General features: G+C 48.6%; 1 protein-coding gene across 1 annotated transcript in view; it reads left to right on the forward strand.

Moving 5' to 3' along the window:
* Positions 1–7,448: 7,448 nt before the first annotated feature.
* Positions 7,449–16,802, forward strand: part of Rdl (Resistant to dieldrin) — a 34,757-nt gene continuing 25,403 nt past the window's right edge. The window contains exons 1-2 of the mRNA XM_017899520.1: positions 7,449–7,540; positions 13,271–13,338. Coding sequence (XP_017755009.1) covers positions 7,459–7,540; positions 13,271–13,338 — 150 coding nt within the window. The 5' untranslated portion in view covers positions 7,449–7,458. The remainder of the gene's footprint in view (positions 7,541–13,270; positions 13,339–16,802) is intronic.

Consider the following 16,802-nt stretch of genomic DNA (forward strand, 5'->3'; position numbering starts at 1 on the left):
GAAATTTAATCAACGGTCGCGTTCATTAGCAGGATACTAACGGCGGACTAATTCGGAACAGCCGACAGAGAAATATGGGGATCGGGGGAGAGGGTGGGAAATTTGTTGGCGGGTCGGCGATAAAAAGCGCACACGCGACACTGACCGGAAGGATGCGTCCGCGCACTTACCGGCTTCCTGGCTGTGGTCGAGCGTGTAAATCGGTGCCGAAATTAGCGTAAATCACGCTGGAAAGCGTTTTCGTTCGCGCACACACGCCTCTTCTCTAGGTTATGTACAGCGTCCGGTGACCAGAATATAACCCGGTTTTTCGTTCGTGCCCACACCGGCCCGCTTATCATGAATAATTCATAACCGATACCCGGCGAACGTTCGCTGTTTGGCAAAGGAATAAAGAGGAGGAACGGCAGTGGTTGGAGGGCAGCAGACAGCAGGCAGAGGGGGTGGCAGGGTGAGAAAGAATCGGCCGAGTCGGAAGAACGGAGAAACGGGGAATCCTAGGCGGGAAACGATGATCGATCCTCGGGAAGGACCAATAGACAAGGTCTCGTAGTCGATAACTTGTTAATTGCGAGAAGAGATCCTCGCAAAGGCCGCGGGGCTTCGCCTTTTCAGAGACACTTGCGCAACTCGTCGGCGACGACGTTGCCGAAACTTGCAGCGGCGATTGTTCGACGCGCTACCACTGTGGGGTAATTGAAAGGGCCCGATAAACAAAGGCCAATTTGTCGGCGAAAACACTTAACGGCGTGGACGCGGGGAAGACGCGAGGAGTTTATCCCGTTTACGAGACGGAGACGGGATAGCCGAGAAAGGGCACAGAGGAACGAAGACGTTTGCGAGGATCGTTAAAGCGGAATCGTTTCATCGAGACACATAGGTGTACAGGCGTTCAACGGAAACATAGTTGGCGGGAATTCTTCCGTCAGGAATTACGGTATTAAACGGAGGGTGGAGGAGGGTATCGCGGGGGACGAAGGTAGGAAAGAAATCGACCACGAGGGGCTGTGCATTTTACTGTCTTGGACAGTAAAGCTGGTTCTACCAGGCCGAGCACAAATCAAATCGAGGAGAGGTATGAGGGGATTTCGTGGAACGATCGAGCGAGAGAGAAATTGTTGGATACACTGCTCGCTATGTAGTATATGTTCTGCGGCGACCCTTGATCTCCCTCCTTTTTCATCCCGTTTCTTGGCAAGCAAAGGGAAAACCGGAAGGAGCAGCGAATGGAAGATAAAGCTGTCGCAGCGTGCAGGGTCCGGGAAAGTACTCGACGAGCAAAAGGAGAACGCGTAAGTTAGCACGACGGATTCGTGAAACGCGCAAAAAGGAAACGAGACGAGGACAGCCGAGACGAGAAATCGCGAAAATAACCCGAGAAGAAAACACCGTCTTCCGATAGACGAATCACCAAAACTGGAGTCTCGACGTTTCTCGAACACGTCGAACACGAGGAAAGTTGGAAATTCGAGCCACGTCGTTGGTTCCACTCGGTACCACCCTGTTCTTCAGAGCTTTATAATCCTGGTACCGCGATATCCGGTAGGCCGTCTTGAACCATTCGATACAACCATTCGAAACGGACTAGAACTGACGCTACTCCTGACTCGCTAGATCCGTCTAAGACCATTCCAGACTCGTTGGACCCTACTAGAATTACTACGGTCCTCCGAGAACCCGGTTGGAATTACCTCGAACCTGACAACCGGGATAGGAATCGCTGCTAAAATGGCGGACCTGGCTGAGGCCACTGCGAATCCGTTACACCCAGTTGGCACCAGCTCGAACCAGCCTGTGACAACCCCAAACTCGTGCTACCCGGTTACTACCTAGATCATCTCCAACCGGTGACTAGTACCACCTGAATTCTCGCGAAATTAGAATCCCTATCGAGCCGAGTTAATTCTATGACCTCGAAGTCGCTGCATTCGAATTTCTACGGTTCTGTCGCTCAGACAAAGCAGATCCTAATTGCGATCTCGACGAATTTAAGTTTTCACCTTTCCAACGTAGGTCCAGGTGCACTGTATCAGATCCCGAGTTATCGGGTTTTGACACTCGTCTACCGGATTTTACATCCCGAGATTGGGACGGGTAAAATTAGTCTGTGTCACCGAGAAAAGAAACGAACGGTATTCATAGTTTACCTCGTTTGCTACTGAACATCTTATATCGTGGTTTGGCCTGGTTCTTATAAATTCTCTATCAGTTTTCCCTGGCATTTCTGCTACGTGGCTAGGACACGTTTGGACCCCACGACGTGCACAGGCACGCCATCCACGCGCAGATGCTCTGGCGCCCGACGGTATCGTACCTCGCGAAATGTCAGATCGGCGACTAACCCCGCCGTTCATGGTTCGACGCCTCGCAGATTGACATTGACGCGTGACTTTCCCATTTCGACTTTTTCCTCGCTTTTGCCAAGAAAAATTACCATTCACGCCGGAATAAATATTTCACGTGCTTCGAACCACGACAGCTTCTCAAACTCGAGAGGATATTTTTGCCCCGAATAGAGTAATAATGCCGTTGGTGGAAAAATTTAATAATACGCTAATAGACGCTCGCGCCATAGATCTCCAACCTCGGAGGGACGGTAGGTCCTCGGCGATGCTGGGAAATTACGCTTTAGCGGAAGCTTCCGCCAGTGCAATTGGAGATATTTTACGAGCATTGAAGATCGAGCAACGACACTCGCTCGGCAGCGGGAATAAAAACGAAGAAGCCCGGGATAAACGAGCGCGAGTAATTCTTCAAAGGGCCTGGAACGGTCGTCGGCAAGGAAAACGTGGGCGGTGGAGTGACATTTCTGAAGCGAGCTGACAAAAGGCTGGTACGCGTTTCATGCGCGAGGGACACCCTTTGGTCCCCGTTTGCGACCAGTCACTCATCCCGGCGGACGTCTTCCGAATATTCCGACCGATCGAAAATGTCATCCGCCGAGGACACTCTGCCCTTTTCCCGTCTCCGTTAACAACGAGAGACTATGGATCGCCCGAGTCGAAGTTGATTAAAGGGGCCTGTAGGCGGTGTCTCCTCTCGAGCGAAAACACCGAGGAGAGAAAAAGGGGAAAGGAAAAGGGGGAAAGAGCGAAGAGAAGAGAGAAACGGCGAAGAAAATGGGGAAAAGGGCGAGAGCCGTGAAAGGCTGGGCGAAATTTAAATAACGACTTAGCGGCCGGGCACGCGGATATTTTCGCGGATAAATTCGTACTTCTTCGCATCGGCGAAATACCTGCGTCCCGGGGACGTTTTATATAAAGGGAAACTTTCCGGCGGCGAGCGAATTAATCACACGTGACTCCGCGCCGCGAACTTCCTAGCGCATTTAATCCGCCGGAATTTACCGTGCTTCGAAGTTTACGGCACTTTGGCACTTTCCGTGCAATTAACGTCGCCTCCAGCGTACTGTTTCTCCACCGACGGTATATATACACGTATATATACACACGCGTATATCTTCCCCCTTTTTTTTCACCCATTTTCTTTCCTTCCCTTCGCGCAATCTCGATACCGACCAGAGATAATTACCCGATTCGCGATTCCAGTCGTTTTAAATACCACCTCGATGGACAACGATTACAAGTACATTACGGCAACGCGTAATCGCTCGGCGAGATAACGTACCCGACGATTATGACGTATCTGTATTCTCTGCGCGCCGAGTGTTCGTTGGGTTCGCTGTTCATTAGACACGCTGCAACGCTACCGCGACTACCGAAATTATACCATCAGGTGTAATTTAATATAAACGAATCGAGGCTTGTCGTTATCCGCGAAACGAGTATCCACCTGCACTCTGGCGCAGAGCGTGTATCTACACGCTCGTAGCACCGTCGGTGGTATTCGCACCCTTGTTCTAAGAGCGGGTATCTGCGTCTAATCGATACGCCTAACCTCTGACCTATTATCGCAGACCGCTGGTAAGTTCTTCGTAGATATCGTTGCGCAAGATTTAGTTCACAGCGGGTTCTGGGAGTTGTTCGATAAATCGCCACCCCCTACCCCCTGGGTACATACGTACGGTCAAAGGCACTTCCGCCCGGTGCACTCGTCAGCCATCTCTTTTAAAAATAGTAGAACGCCGACCAGCACGCGCGGTCTTCCAGCCATCGGATCGACTCTCTGCTCGCAGAGAGAACGGTTGCCGTTCTTTCATCGAAAAATCTCGCATGCGGAATGTCACGGGAAACGATGCATCGAGCACACTTTTACGCGATAGTCGGATATTCCCTCGATGGATCCTCACGCACGGGCTAAGCCTTCCAAGGAACGTCCGATAACGATTCCCGTGAAATTCCCCCGAAACGAGGGTGCAAAGAGGTAACGATATCGGAATTTGCAAACTTTTGACCCAGGATATAGGGAGGAAAATAATTCGTCGCGAAATCGAATCGAACAAACGTTTGGTTACGATAAACACTGACAGTTTGTTGGAATAAAGAATGGAAATAGTGGTAGTTACGATGACGAAGCAAGGGGGTGTTTTAGGGGAGTGTATCTTGGTATGCCGAGGGTTAACGAAGATATAATAATACGTTGGAAGATTTAGGAATTGCTGAGAAGTTCGAAGGGTGTTTTAAGTTTCGATAGTTTCGAGAGTCCCGGAGAATTCGTGGGTTACAAAGGTTTCGGGGGATTACCATAACTCTCGGGACCAAGACAGGCTGATCCCAAAGGTTCCAGAAGTTATTACGAGTATCGACGAATTCAGAACGGTCGAAAGACTTCTTCTGGGGTTCGAAGAGTGTGATCAAAATTTCGGTGATCCTGTTTCGTGATTTCGTTTCGACTGTTCTAAAACAGGATTTCTTAACAGAGGAAATAGGATCACTCGCGAGAACTGACGAAAATTGCTTGGACTTACGAGAAAATATTTATTCGGGGGATATTTCAGCAGAGACGCGTCGCGTTCTATATCTTACTTCTAAATTAAGACTATCAATTTTTCCATATTTAAAATGGAGTAAGCGATGCATCTAACCTAAAATAACTCAAAGTATTCGTTAATGGCTGTGCATATGTTATAAGAATATCGTACGGAGATCTATATGTGCCCTTACAAATTCAAACTTTTAGGATGCGAAGAAAATAGGGGAAAGGGGTTGAAAAATCCCGTGCTAGAGTTTCTAAGGGATGGGACGATGCTAAGCCCAAATTTTCTAGAATTCAAGAATTCAAAGATTTACGCTAATTTCGGTCGAGAGTCGTAATTAAAAAATTCCAAAGCTATCCAGAACCTTGCGAATCTCATCGAGCTTTGAGAACTGGGTTCCATCCCCGAAGCTATAAGTATCCAAAAATATCGTAAACCGTTAAAAACGGTGGAACCCCATGTCCCTCAGAGACATTCGGAATGCCAGAAAGCCCCCGATGCCTCGTGAAACTCGCGGAATCGGCAGTGCTCTCGAAACTTGCAAAATTCCGGCAACCTTCGAATCAATCAGAGTCCTTCAACTCTGTTGCCCCTTTAAACTCCCTAGACCTAAAAATCCCCGATACTCGTGAACACGCATGAAACCGTGGATCGGCAGCTGCAGCATCCGGTACGAATGCGCGCGGGGAAATCTCTGCGGATTAAGGGAGAAAAGAGGGCGTGAAACGCGGCGTGCCGTGGAATACCAAATTCTGGAAACACTCGGTGTACAACTACGGTAACTACGCGAACCGCAATCGGGAACAAGACATCGATTAACAGTGAAAGGAAGGTCGCTCGAATTTCCACGATACCGTCGAACTGATCCGTGATAATTGAAGCTCGCGCAAATTCTCGCTACCATCCGCCATTGTAGCATCGGTAAGTTACCTTTATCACGCGTACGGTCATTTATTTCACCCCGTATCTCGATCGAGCGACCCATCGCGCCCGACGAAGATCGCTATACCGCGTCGTCACCGTTAACCTACGATCCCGATCGATCGATCGAACGAGTCACGGTTACAGAGGTTACTCGCGAAAGATTCCCCGGTTAACAAGGCTGTTAGGGGAGGGTTTTTGGTCAAGTATCGCAGGATTGTATCGGATCCGTTGATTCCGAGCCGATTGATTGGCCCACCGAGCACATATCTGCTGACCCGTTAAGTCAAACCCAGACGCTCTGCATTTTACGCGTCTAACCTAGCATATTGCATCCCTCGGTGCGCGAATACGTTGCACAAACCGTCGCGATGTCTTCGCGATCGGCGGAAATCTCTGGGAAACGTGAGATAAGGGAGGGACGATAAATTATCCGCTATTGGAGAAACCTCGGATATGAAAAAGCTATTAAGCTAAGTTGGATATTAAAGGGGCATCTGTTTTCCGTCCTCCTTTTCGTACGTGCGCGAGTATGTGCACGTGTATGTGCGCCTTTGGAAATAATTATTGGGAAAAACGCTAGTCTCGTACGCGGTGGAAATTTAATCGGTGGAATTAAATTTGAATATTTCTTTTTTCTATGTCATACCTGATCGGGTATATTAATTAAAACGTAAGGGTATAACGCGATATTTAACGGACACTGTGAACTTTGAGAAGCGGTAACGATATCGGTAACATTTAAACCTACTCTTTCGATATTATCAACGAAATAGAAGGAAAAAAGAGACGTGGAAAGGGCGGAAAAACACGGTGGAAAAAGTGGAAATACGCGGAATGGCGGTGGAGGATTACGTCATTGAATAAAATTCGGTCGACGGATAATATTTCAATGACAAACTCCGTTGGCGCATCGGCTCTGAAATATAATTATCTCTTGCCTTTTCACGTCATTGACCATTTAAACGCGTTAACCGCTTGTAAGCGTCAAAAGCATATTTTTCGTTTAACCCGGGAAACGCGGTTGAGCCGCGCGGATCAGGCACACGCTCGTTTCGCTTGACACACAATTCCGTTCAACGTTACATACAGATACCCACGGCTCACGGACTAAACGCGTTTCCTTGTTGATGCATACGAATTCGAGCGTTTATGAGAAACAAAAAGGAAAAGGAGGGAAAAAATGAGGGAAAATAAACAGCTCGAGCCACTAGGTATGCTCGTTGCATCGTGCGCGAGGAAGAAAGGGGGGTTGATGGGAGGGGAAAAAGTGGAAAGACGAAAAAAGGAGAAGAAAGAAGAGTCGCTGTCCTAAATTTATAGTCGCATCGCTCTTTCATAATTAAAACGCAGTTCGTGGCGAACGGTACGCGTGCAGAAGGGCTGTAAAATTCTTTTTTAAACTTCGCCATGGCGGATGAAACTTTAATATCCTCGGCGTGGCTTAAACATCGGACTTTTGTACCCTCTCCCTTCGTGTATCGTAACTCGCGGCACGTCGGTCGTATTAAAAGTACTGCCGCGTCTGTGTGCACACCGGCGTTGTCCCATGCCGCACCATCGGTTCCATACCAACCCCCAACCCCCCTGAGTTCTTTATGGCGGCGCAAGTTTTCTCAAAATCGTTATCCTTTTTATATTGCAGAACCGGCGGAGGCAGTATGCTGAACGACGTCAACATCTCGGCGATATTGGACTCGTTCTCCGTCAATTACGATAAAAGAGTAAGGCCGAACTACGGAGGTGAGTAGGGGATACGACGTCTTTTTTTTTTCTCTCCTGCCTATCGATAGTCTGATCATTCGACCACTCTCTGTGGTAGCGTCGATATATCGTGCGCAAAACCGCAATCACTGGAACAACAACCGACGCGACTAACGCCGCCGCCAGACTAATTATCGTTGCCCTGACTAACGAACCTAACAACGCCATAGAGAGAATCAGGTTTTGCCTACGATGTTCGATTACCTTCGCATATACCTGCTTACTCGTCGCATTTCTGATAGTCGTTGCACGGACTGGGCGTATCGAGAGTCTGTTCCGCAGCGAACGAAGTATCATCGTCGCCGAGCGCGAGCGTTAATCGGGGAAAAGGGGAAAAGGGGAAAAGGAAAAGTGGAAACTCGGGACGCGATGCATCTCGAAATCGTCCGACTTCGTTCGCTGCGAGCATCGAACGAATATTGCAGCGTGTGCTTGGATTCAAGTGGAATGTAATTCGCGACCAAAGTGGCTGGATAGCGGTGCTGAAACGCGGCTTTCGCAACGAGCGAAACAAACAGACAGAATCGGGAATGGGGAAAACGAACGGCGAAGGATGAAGTTGCAATTCGACCGGGTGCGAGCGTGGGCACGATCGAGGGCCCGAAATGGCAGAGTGTTTTTAATCGGGTGAAAAGCGAGCGCGCGAAAACGGCGGGACAGTGAACGAACCCGAGCCGGAAACGTTGATCGGTACGCGACAAAGGGTTGAAAACGCGGCGACAAGACGCGGAAGAGGTGGAGAACACGCTTCGGGAAATATTTTTCACGCCGCTTACGCTCTCGTCGCAGACGATACGGGGAAGAATATTCGGGACAATGGGGAGCGAGCTCGCGAGGGTGTGCTGAGCCGTGTGGGGAAAAAGTTGGGCCAGGAGCGAGCACGAGGGATGAAAAATCCTCTTGGTGGCTCGTTCCGATCCTCGAGCGAACAACGACCGGGGATAACAAACGATCTCGAACTTGGACAAACGCGATGCTTCTCGGTGGGATCATAGACCTTCTAGGGTTTCATCCCTCGAATTAGGATCAATCTTGGGTCGAGGCGACTGCCTCGAAAGGCAAAGAGGACCAAACGTCGAACGATCTCCGCGGTATGTGCTCTACGGATCGTTGCCGGTATGCCGGGGATGCAAACGGTCTCAGAGGAAAGTTACCCCGTGCTGCGAGCCAGCTAGACAAGGGATGCCAGCTGACGCGCAAGTAACCGATAGCTAAAATTTGTTTACGCTCCGAACGAATCGAGTCGAATGGAATGGAATGGAATCGGCCGTGTTCGGGGTCCATAAAGCGAATCGGTCGTTTTCAATTCCCGCGATAAAGTCGAATTTTCGGCCGGCCCCGTGGAGGCAGGGCGGGGCTGGAGCGCTTCGATAAAACTTGGATCGATGCTGGGACGCGGCACGGGTTGCCACGGGTTACCGTTAACGGCATCTCTCTGCTCTGGCCACGCTCCTCCGCCACACAGTTCTTCACCTTCGATTCCGATTTCCACCTTGATTCCGTCAGTTTTCCTCGCGTGTCACCCTGCACGTCCTCGCGAACCTCTCGAGGAAGGTTCGATCACGCGGACCTCCTCGAGGTAATCCCTGAGCCGCGTGTCGTGCTTCGAGGATGCGACGGAACCTGCCTGCTTCGATCAGGATTACCTACCGTACCATCTGGTCCACGATCCCACCCAGGGTCGAGGATCAATCGGGATTTCTTAGGTTTTCGGACCTCTAACGGAGACACGTAAGAAATCAATCGGTATTCCGGACAGTCCGTCGACGGGACAGCACCGAGGATAGTTAATTTCCGACCAATCGGATCAGCGAAACGAGAAACGGTTAGACTTCTTGCTCGAAATCGATATTTAAGGGCACGGTGATTCGATCGGTATTCGGATCAGCCGAACAATTAACACTCGAGTTAGTCGGCCAATCGGTGGTCAACCGAGATCGGTCCAACCGAGGAGCAATTAGCTTCCACTTAGGATTAAAGCTTCCAACGATTATTCACGGGTATCCGGATTGTTTTAATCGCAGCTTGTTAAACAAACCGATAAGACGAAGCTCGACCCGTCGAGTTAGACCCGGTGATCCTTCGAGAAAGTGGAGAAAGTATCGTGGTGGAACTTTAAACCCTATCCACGGGGAGGAGCAATAGGCAGAGAAGAAAGGGCACGCCTTGGCGGCGAAACAGAGGCTAACGAGATCGTTCGTGGGAATTCTGACGGAAAATTTCGTACGGTTCTATCCGCGAACGTGTCCAGGGTAGGGGAAAAGAGTAAACAGCAACACGCTTTATTTATTCGCCGCCGGTTCGAACGTGCGCATTCATTTTCATTCCTGGGCTGATCCCACGCTGGGACAGTTCCAGGACCGACTCCTGACGCTGGCCGCGAGCCACGGTGACCCACGGAGGCATGCCACAATTGCGGTTTCTTGCTCTTTTCCCGCGGGAGACAATGCCGGGAAATTCCAGACTCCGAAAAGTGTGCCGACCGCGCGAATTACTCCGTGAAACAGCTCCCTATCGGTTCCCTTGTTTTCCCTCAGACGATCGATTTTCTTGCTATTCTAGGCTACTTTTAGAACCGCACAGACCCCCTTCGAGATCCCGATTCCGTCGTTGAATATTCGACCAAGGTATCCCTCGCTTCTCTCGAGGTTAGCCGAGAGAAAGAAACGAGGGAGAGGGCGGGAAGAAAATGACAGCGAAATGCAAAAATTCCGCGAGGTACTCGCGCGTGCCGGGTATTCGTTTACGCGCGTTATCTTTAATTGCTAGCTCTATAAAGGGATCACTCGTGAATTGTAAATAAACGAATAAGTCGATCGATCCCGGAAAATATCCGAAAGCGTATAATATTAATCAAAATCACCATTGATTGAGAGATCAAAAATTTCAATGTCACGTTGGCTTATCTTTTGTTGCCTATGACGGCCTTAAGAGGATTTTCCATTGAACTCACTAGCGCCAACGTGACCCATATTTCCCACGGATAATCGTTGAATTATTTTTTTGATTTTATCAACAGAATCTAGGTATATCCTGCATACTACGCGTATCGTACCGTTTTAAATTTTAAATTTCGATTTAACATCGACACGTGTATCCCGGTTGTCGAACGTGGCGAAAACATTGGAATAGTTTGGCGCACGGGTGTCGCGTAGGAAAATGGGAAACACGCGTGGTAAATGAAGCGGTGGCGGAATTTCATTCGACACTCGTTGTTCGCTCTTTTCGTGGCTCGCCTCGATATTTCGCGTCCGATGGGATGCATTATATCCCGCGTCCCGAATTTATCGCCGACCCGGCAAAAATGCCTATAAATCCCGGGGGAGAATTTTCAATGGCCCCTCTTATTTTTAGCGCGCTCGCCAAAGCCACGAACGCCTCGAATCGTATCGGTTTCAACGGTCAAGTCTCGAATAGTCGATCTCTCTGGCTCGATGGAGGATCCAGCCTTCGGACAGACTGGATTTACCGGGTCCGTGGAATACGAGGTTTTAACATTTAAAATTTAAATGGCTCCCGCTCTTTCCTGGACATTACGGACAGGAAACGGAATATCCTGCATCCAATGCGGGATAAACAGACATCCTCGTGGCTCCTCTCGAGTAGCCGGCCCTCGTTCGATATTCTCCGCAGCACTGATAGATTTCCGGACTCGAGATTCACCCTCGTCTGGCCAAAAGTCCCCGTGAGAATGGGGAAACAAGGCTGGTCGGTTTTCTTAAAACCCGCCGTAGCCCGTGGATGCCCGTGTATATTAGCGAGCAAACAATTCGATCGATGGGTGGGCCACGTAATTCAATATAGTTCAAGGACTCCGGTGCAACGATGCGCCCTTGGGTGTTCGTTAAACCGCTGATCGATGGAGGGCGTAAAGATTCGTTGTTAGCTGTAACAATGTTGCGACGCGGGTACCTTCGATGTAACGGTGTATCGGTTCCGGGTATACTCGTTTCGAGGTTGATTTTAATAGAGCTGGAATATCGAGATGTCGAGAGGTCGATACCGAGAGGGGAAAGACGAGTGATAGATGGTAACGAGCGAGGGTAATAAAAAGGGAACGCACCGTCGGAGGTAGTCAAAAGTCTGAGGATAATATACAAAGTATCAAACTCGAGGGTAAACTCGTTATTGTTTGAAAGAAAAGTCGACAAAGTCGGGGAACAATGGAGGAACTAGCGAGTAGATCCGAGCTGGAGAGCAGAATATAAATCTTCGGGTTTGAATACGGGCTAAAAGATAGGAAGCAAATTCTTACACCGGGATGATGTCACTTTCCACCAGCACTCGTTCGGAAGAAATTGTTCGAAACAATGCGAAGACGTTACCATGGGGAAAACGCCAAGTATCGGTTCCTTACGTTCCTAGAGGAAAACGTCAGAGTGCACCTCGGTACACGTAGAATCGGAACAGACGGGATCGATATTTTTCGCCGGAGATTCATTTCAACCACCGCCCCCTATTTTTCCGTTTTTCCAACTCCCTATCTTTCTCTCTCTCTCTCTCTCGTTTTTTCGGCCTCGGTGTTTTTTCCTTTTTTTTAAACACGTTCTCATGGGCGATTGGCTCGGAGAGGTAAGCCGTACCGACGCATTTCAATTAACCCGATACCACCGTTGCGTTTTGCAACGTGTACGCCGGCCCGTCATTGTGAAATATGTGTCCCATATGGGACGTTCACCGGCTATAGGGTTTTAAAAACATCCCAGAAATGGAAATGAAGATATATCGGAGCAACGCGCGATGCCGCTGGCACAGCCGTTGTTTACGAGTCAACTTTATCGCGAAAACGCCTGCCCTCGTGTTCCTCTCCCTTGACCGACCTTCCGGTCTCGTATTTTTCACTTCGTCCCTACCAACCTTCGCAAACCACCGCGACCGAGTCTTTCTCAAATTCTAATCACAATTCCTGCGTGCGCCGTGAAGCTGCTCGCTGTCAAGATCCTGGTCCGTTCTGCTCGCGACGATACTCGACCAATTTCGACTCGATACTCGGACATCGAACGTGCCAAAGCGTGGCCAAAGTGGCCGGAAACGTTGAACTCCTCCGACCAAGTGTATTCCAAAACGCGAGAAACAAGGGGGCGGAAACGATCGCGTGGGAGGAATATTCGGTGTCGTTAAAGAGTCTCGAGTCTCGAGGCGACATTTGAACGAGGAAAAGGGGATGGAATCGAGCGGTTAGATTGCTGGAAAGAGATCTTACGTTTGTAAGAAGGCTGACCGTAACGGTGGAGCTATTACAATCGGTAGGTTCTTTCTTTCTAGAGCTACTATTCCGTGCACAAAAGACATCGGAATTCGATCAACGTTTCAGCACCGTGTCCAAAGTATCAACGAAGCTCTAAAGAGATAACCAAGCACACGTATCGAGAAACGATGATCCTGGTGGTCCTCTAATTGAGAGTAATTACCACTTTCAGCGATCCATCCGACGTAGCGATACCACTCAATATCCATGACATTCCACACTCACAGTAAAGATTCACGAAATGAAATGAAAAAAAAAAATATATATATATAAGAAAAAATGAAGCAAAAAAAAAAAGTCAAGTATACCATACATACATACGTATTTAGATACCGTAACGAGAATGATAAGAATACTAAGTTAACGATCAGTGAACAAAAATAAAAGCCATAGTCACCCCATCGTGTAACTTGTCCGCGGCCGGAAACGGCCGACTCAGTCTGACTAACCTTCGATTTCAGGTCCTCCTGTCGAGGTGGGCGTCACCATGTACGTCTTGAGTATCAGCTCGCTATCCGAAGTGAAAATGGTACTATACCTCTAGGTCTTACTCTCAGTCATTACGCTGAAAATCGATTACTAATCATTTCGATCGTTCGATTAAAACATCCCCCACCCCATTGCCCGAGCAACCACTTCTCTTTTTAGTGCCCGTGTATTCGAAACAACGATTGCCGTCAATCGTTACAGCCACGATCTTCCATGTACATACCGACACGATGCACAGACACACGGAACGAACAAACACCTACACGGTATATAAGTACACACGAACCTACACACGCGCACACGTACACGCGACAAAGGAATCGCTCCGAAACGTAACACGAAACAACGAACACGCGAATGGCATACTCGCAAACACTTACACTGGATATGCATGCACGCGCACAGGAATGCATAGATTCGCTCCCCGAAGCTCCGTCTTTCGTTCCTGGCATAACGTTCGCCAAAAGGGTTCGACCATACTCCATCGATACGGTTTTCTTTCACCCCCGCACCCGGCACCCGGCTAAAATCGCTTGCCCGAGTACCGTGAATATTCGAAATCTAGCGGAATATTCGCGAGTCGATGGCGGAGGGAGGCGGTGAACGGAAATGGTGGAAGAAAATCGGGAAGGAAAATTTACAAGGGTAGTCGCGACTCGGGGTTTTAAATACGATTTTCCGGATTACTCGACCGACTGGAGGTTGAGCGAGCGAGCAATAACGTCGCCGTGATCGATCGGTTCGAGACGTGCAAGAGATAATCGATTAATCGCAGTCCGACCACGGAAAATTCGTAGGTTTAATCCGCTTCTATCTGGCAAAGGGAAAAGGAAGAGTGGTCCCGGGGTCTGGAATAGGACGGAGCCTTGTTCGTCGACCATTCGTTCGCTCAACCGCTCGCTCGTTCGTACGTGTCGAGGGCCGATTGGTGCTCCGTCGATGAAATTAGTTCGGTTGCCGTGCACAGAACCGCATCGCCTCGAGCTGTGTGCTCCTTTGATCTACTCTTCGTTTCGCGAGAACGCCTGGAACGGCCGCGACAATCGTGTAACACGATTACGATCAGACGGTTCACTGTTCGAGCGCACCTTCCGCTCGGCTCCGTGTCCAATTCCTCGACACGCTGAATCGAACGCCAATCGACGCTCCGGAATCGGCGAAATTTTAATCAGAGAGACCTCGTCGCCCGTTTATTGTCCACTCCGACCTTTTCTTCCTCGTCGCGGTGCTCCCCGAGCGAATCGGTTTGCAAGAAAAAATTCAAACTAACTCTTTATTCTTCTTTTTCATATTTTTCCTATTTTTCCTACTTTTTCGCTTTATTTCTCTTCTCCGTTCTTTGCATTCCTTTTATTTCCTTCGTTTTTCCGAGTGGGTTCACCGAGCAAGATCTGACTGGTAGTAGTTAAGCTTCTGTTTGCTGTCTTCTCTTTTTCTTTTTTTCTTTTTTAACCTGTATTTACTTTGCCGAATTTTTTCAATTTCTTTGCCTCGCGCGTCCGCGACGCGTGTTGATTTTATCTTAGCGAAAAACCGAAATGCATAACGGCGAGATCGTCACGCTTTCGTCGGTTCGCAAACAATCGGATATCAACCTGGTTCGTCCGTTTCGAGCCACGGTACCGGGATAAGCGAAACAGCGTGCGGATTTAAATAACGTTCGATGTTTAAGCAATCGGGACCGATGAATTTTAAGAAAATTTCCCGCCCGACATCGGGAGGATCGAACATCCTCCGTTCGAACGGAGATCGCGCATGTTAACGAGCACCAGCGTTGGATCGAAGGATCATGGAGTATGCATAAGATCGCATTTAAATGGCAAACGATTCGATATTACGCTCGTGGCTCGCGACTGCGAGCTTCTCGATACTAACGAGAGGAACCTAACTTGGTCGAAAGGTGCGATCAGCTTGATATACGTCGCGCATCGAGTCAGCTTGGTTATCGCGATAGCTCGCGATGGTTAATGTCGGAATAATTGTGCGCGTGCATGAAACACACCGACACGGAGAACACGAAACACGACGTGGCGAGAGGCCACGAACGGAACACGACAAGAACGACACCGAACCAAAAATGGACAAAGTACTATTTCGCGTGTGCGAAACGATGAAAGTGCTCGCAAACCAGCAAGTAGGCTACACTCAGAAAAAAGGAAAGGATCGAATCTTAATCGTAGATAGAGATCGGCTCGTGATAGTGGTCTGGGCCCGTGAATAGTAGTCCGATGGATGGTTTGTATCTGTATTACACGCATAGTTTCTAGAAGGCACAAACGTTCTCTCTTTTTCACTCTTCCTCTCGTCGAATCTCTGATGTACCGATCATGAGTACCTTTCTTTGCATATATTATATATACACACACGTTCTGAACGGCCTGAATCGTTCTGATCTTACGTTTTTCCGAGTGTAGACCAAGTTATATTATACTCACTGTTCTCCTGCTTGTTACTTTTTTAGCCTTTAAGCTGTCTGAAGCGTGGTCTGCTCTTGTAACGAAAACGACGAAACGAACGAACACTTTTGTTTCCTCTCTAAGTAGAAGAATAGTATCTTGTTCAATTTTGGATATATATATATATATAAATATTATATATATTACATACGCACGAACCGTCCCGTTTAGACCATTTTTTAGACGCTAGCTGCTATGCCGCGGTTGCTAAGATGGGCTGCCCGCCTGCCACCACTTACAATTATTATTATTCTATATTTTATTCCGCCCGATTTAACCCCCTGTTGCCCCCTTCTGCCCCCCGCCGCCGCCGCCGCCCGCCCAGCCCCGACCCCCAAGCCCATCACCGTTCACCACCACACTCTACCTTCACCCCCTGTGTCTGACACCGCACGTATCACACGTTCGTTCTCAAACACGAAAGACCCCGTTTTTTCCACGACGTCACCAACGACGTCCACACGTCCGTCCGATAGCTGATTTGTCGAAACGAGGCATTTTTTCTTAATAATTTCAAACAAAGAAAGAAACGGAAAAAGGGGAAAAAAGATACGGAAAGAACATATAACGAGGAAAAAGTAAAGATAAAAGAATCGAGATTGAGAAAGATAATGAAAAATTCGCAGAGATGTCGTAATCACGGGCGACTGAGATTCATCCGGAATCGACGATCGCAGTGACGATAACGACAGCGAGTGTTAGCGAATATCCGTTTCTTGACTCTAGGGTTAAGGACGATTGAAAGTTAGAGAAAGGAACAGAGAAAAGAGTTACGACTGGAAAATAGTTAAACGACGAACGTTGAGAGTCCGAGACGAGAATGAATCGACATAGCGCTCGGGGGGATGGACAGGTAAAGGACGGGATTAAAGCGAAGGATATAAAAGAGGGGAAAAAAAAAAAAGAAAAAACGGCAACCGGAGATAAAAGCAGACCGGATACTTGCGAGATGTACGAAGTAGAGACACGCGTATAGCTGGCGCGATATAATTAGAATGACTCGGTTAACAACGCCGCAAAACAAGAAACGGAAAACGTATAAAGGGAA

Source organism: Eufriesea mexicana, unplaced genomic scaffold, assembly GCF_001483705.2.
Source record: "Eufriesea mexicana isolate 0111107269 unplaced genomic scaffold, ASM148370v2 scaffold944, whole genome shotgun sequence".
NCBI classification, from domain to species: Eukaryota; Metazoa; Arthropoda; class Insecta; order Hymenoptera; family Apidae; genus Eufriesea; species Eufriesea mexicana.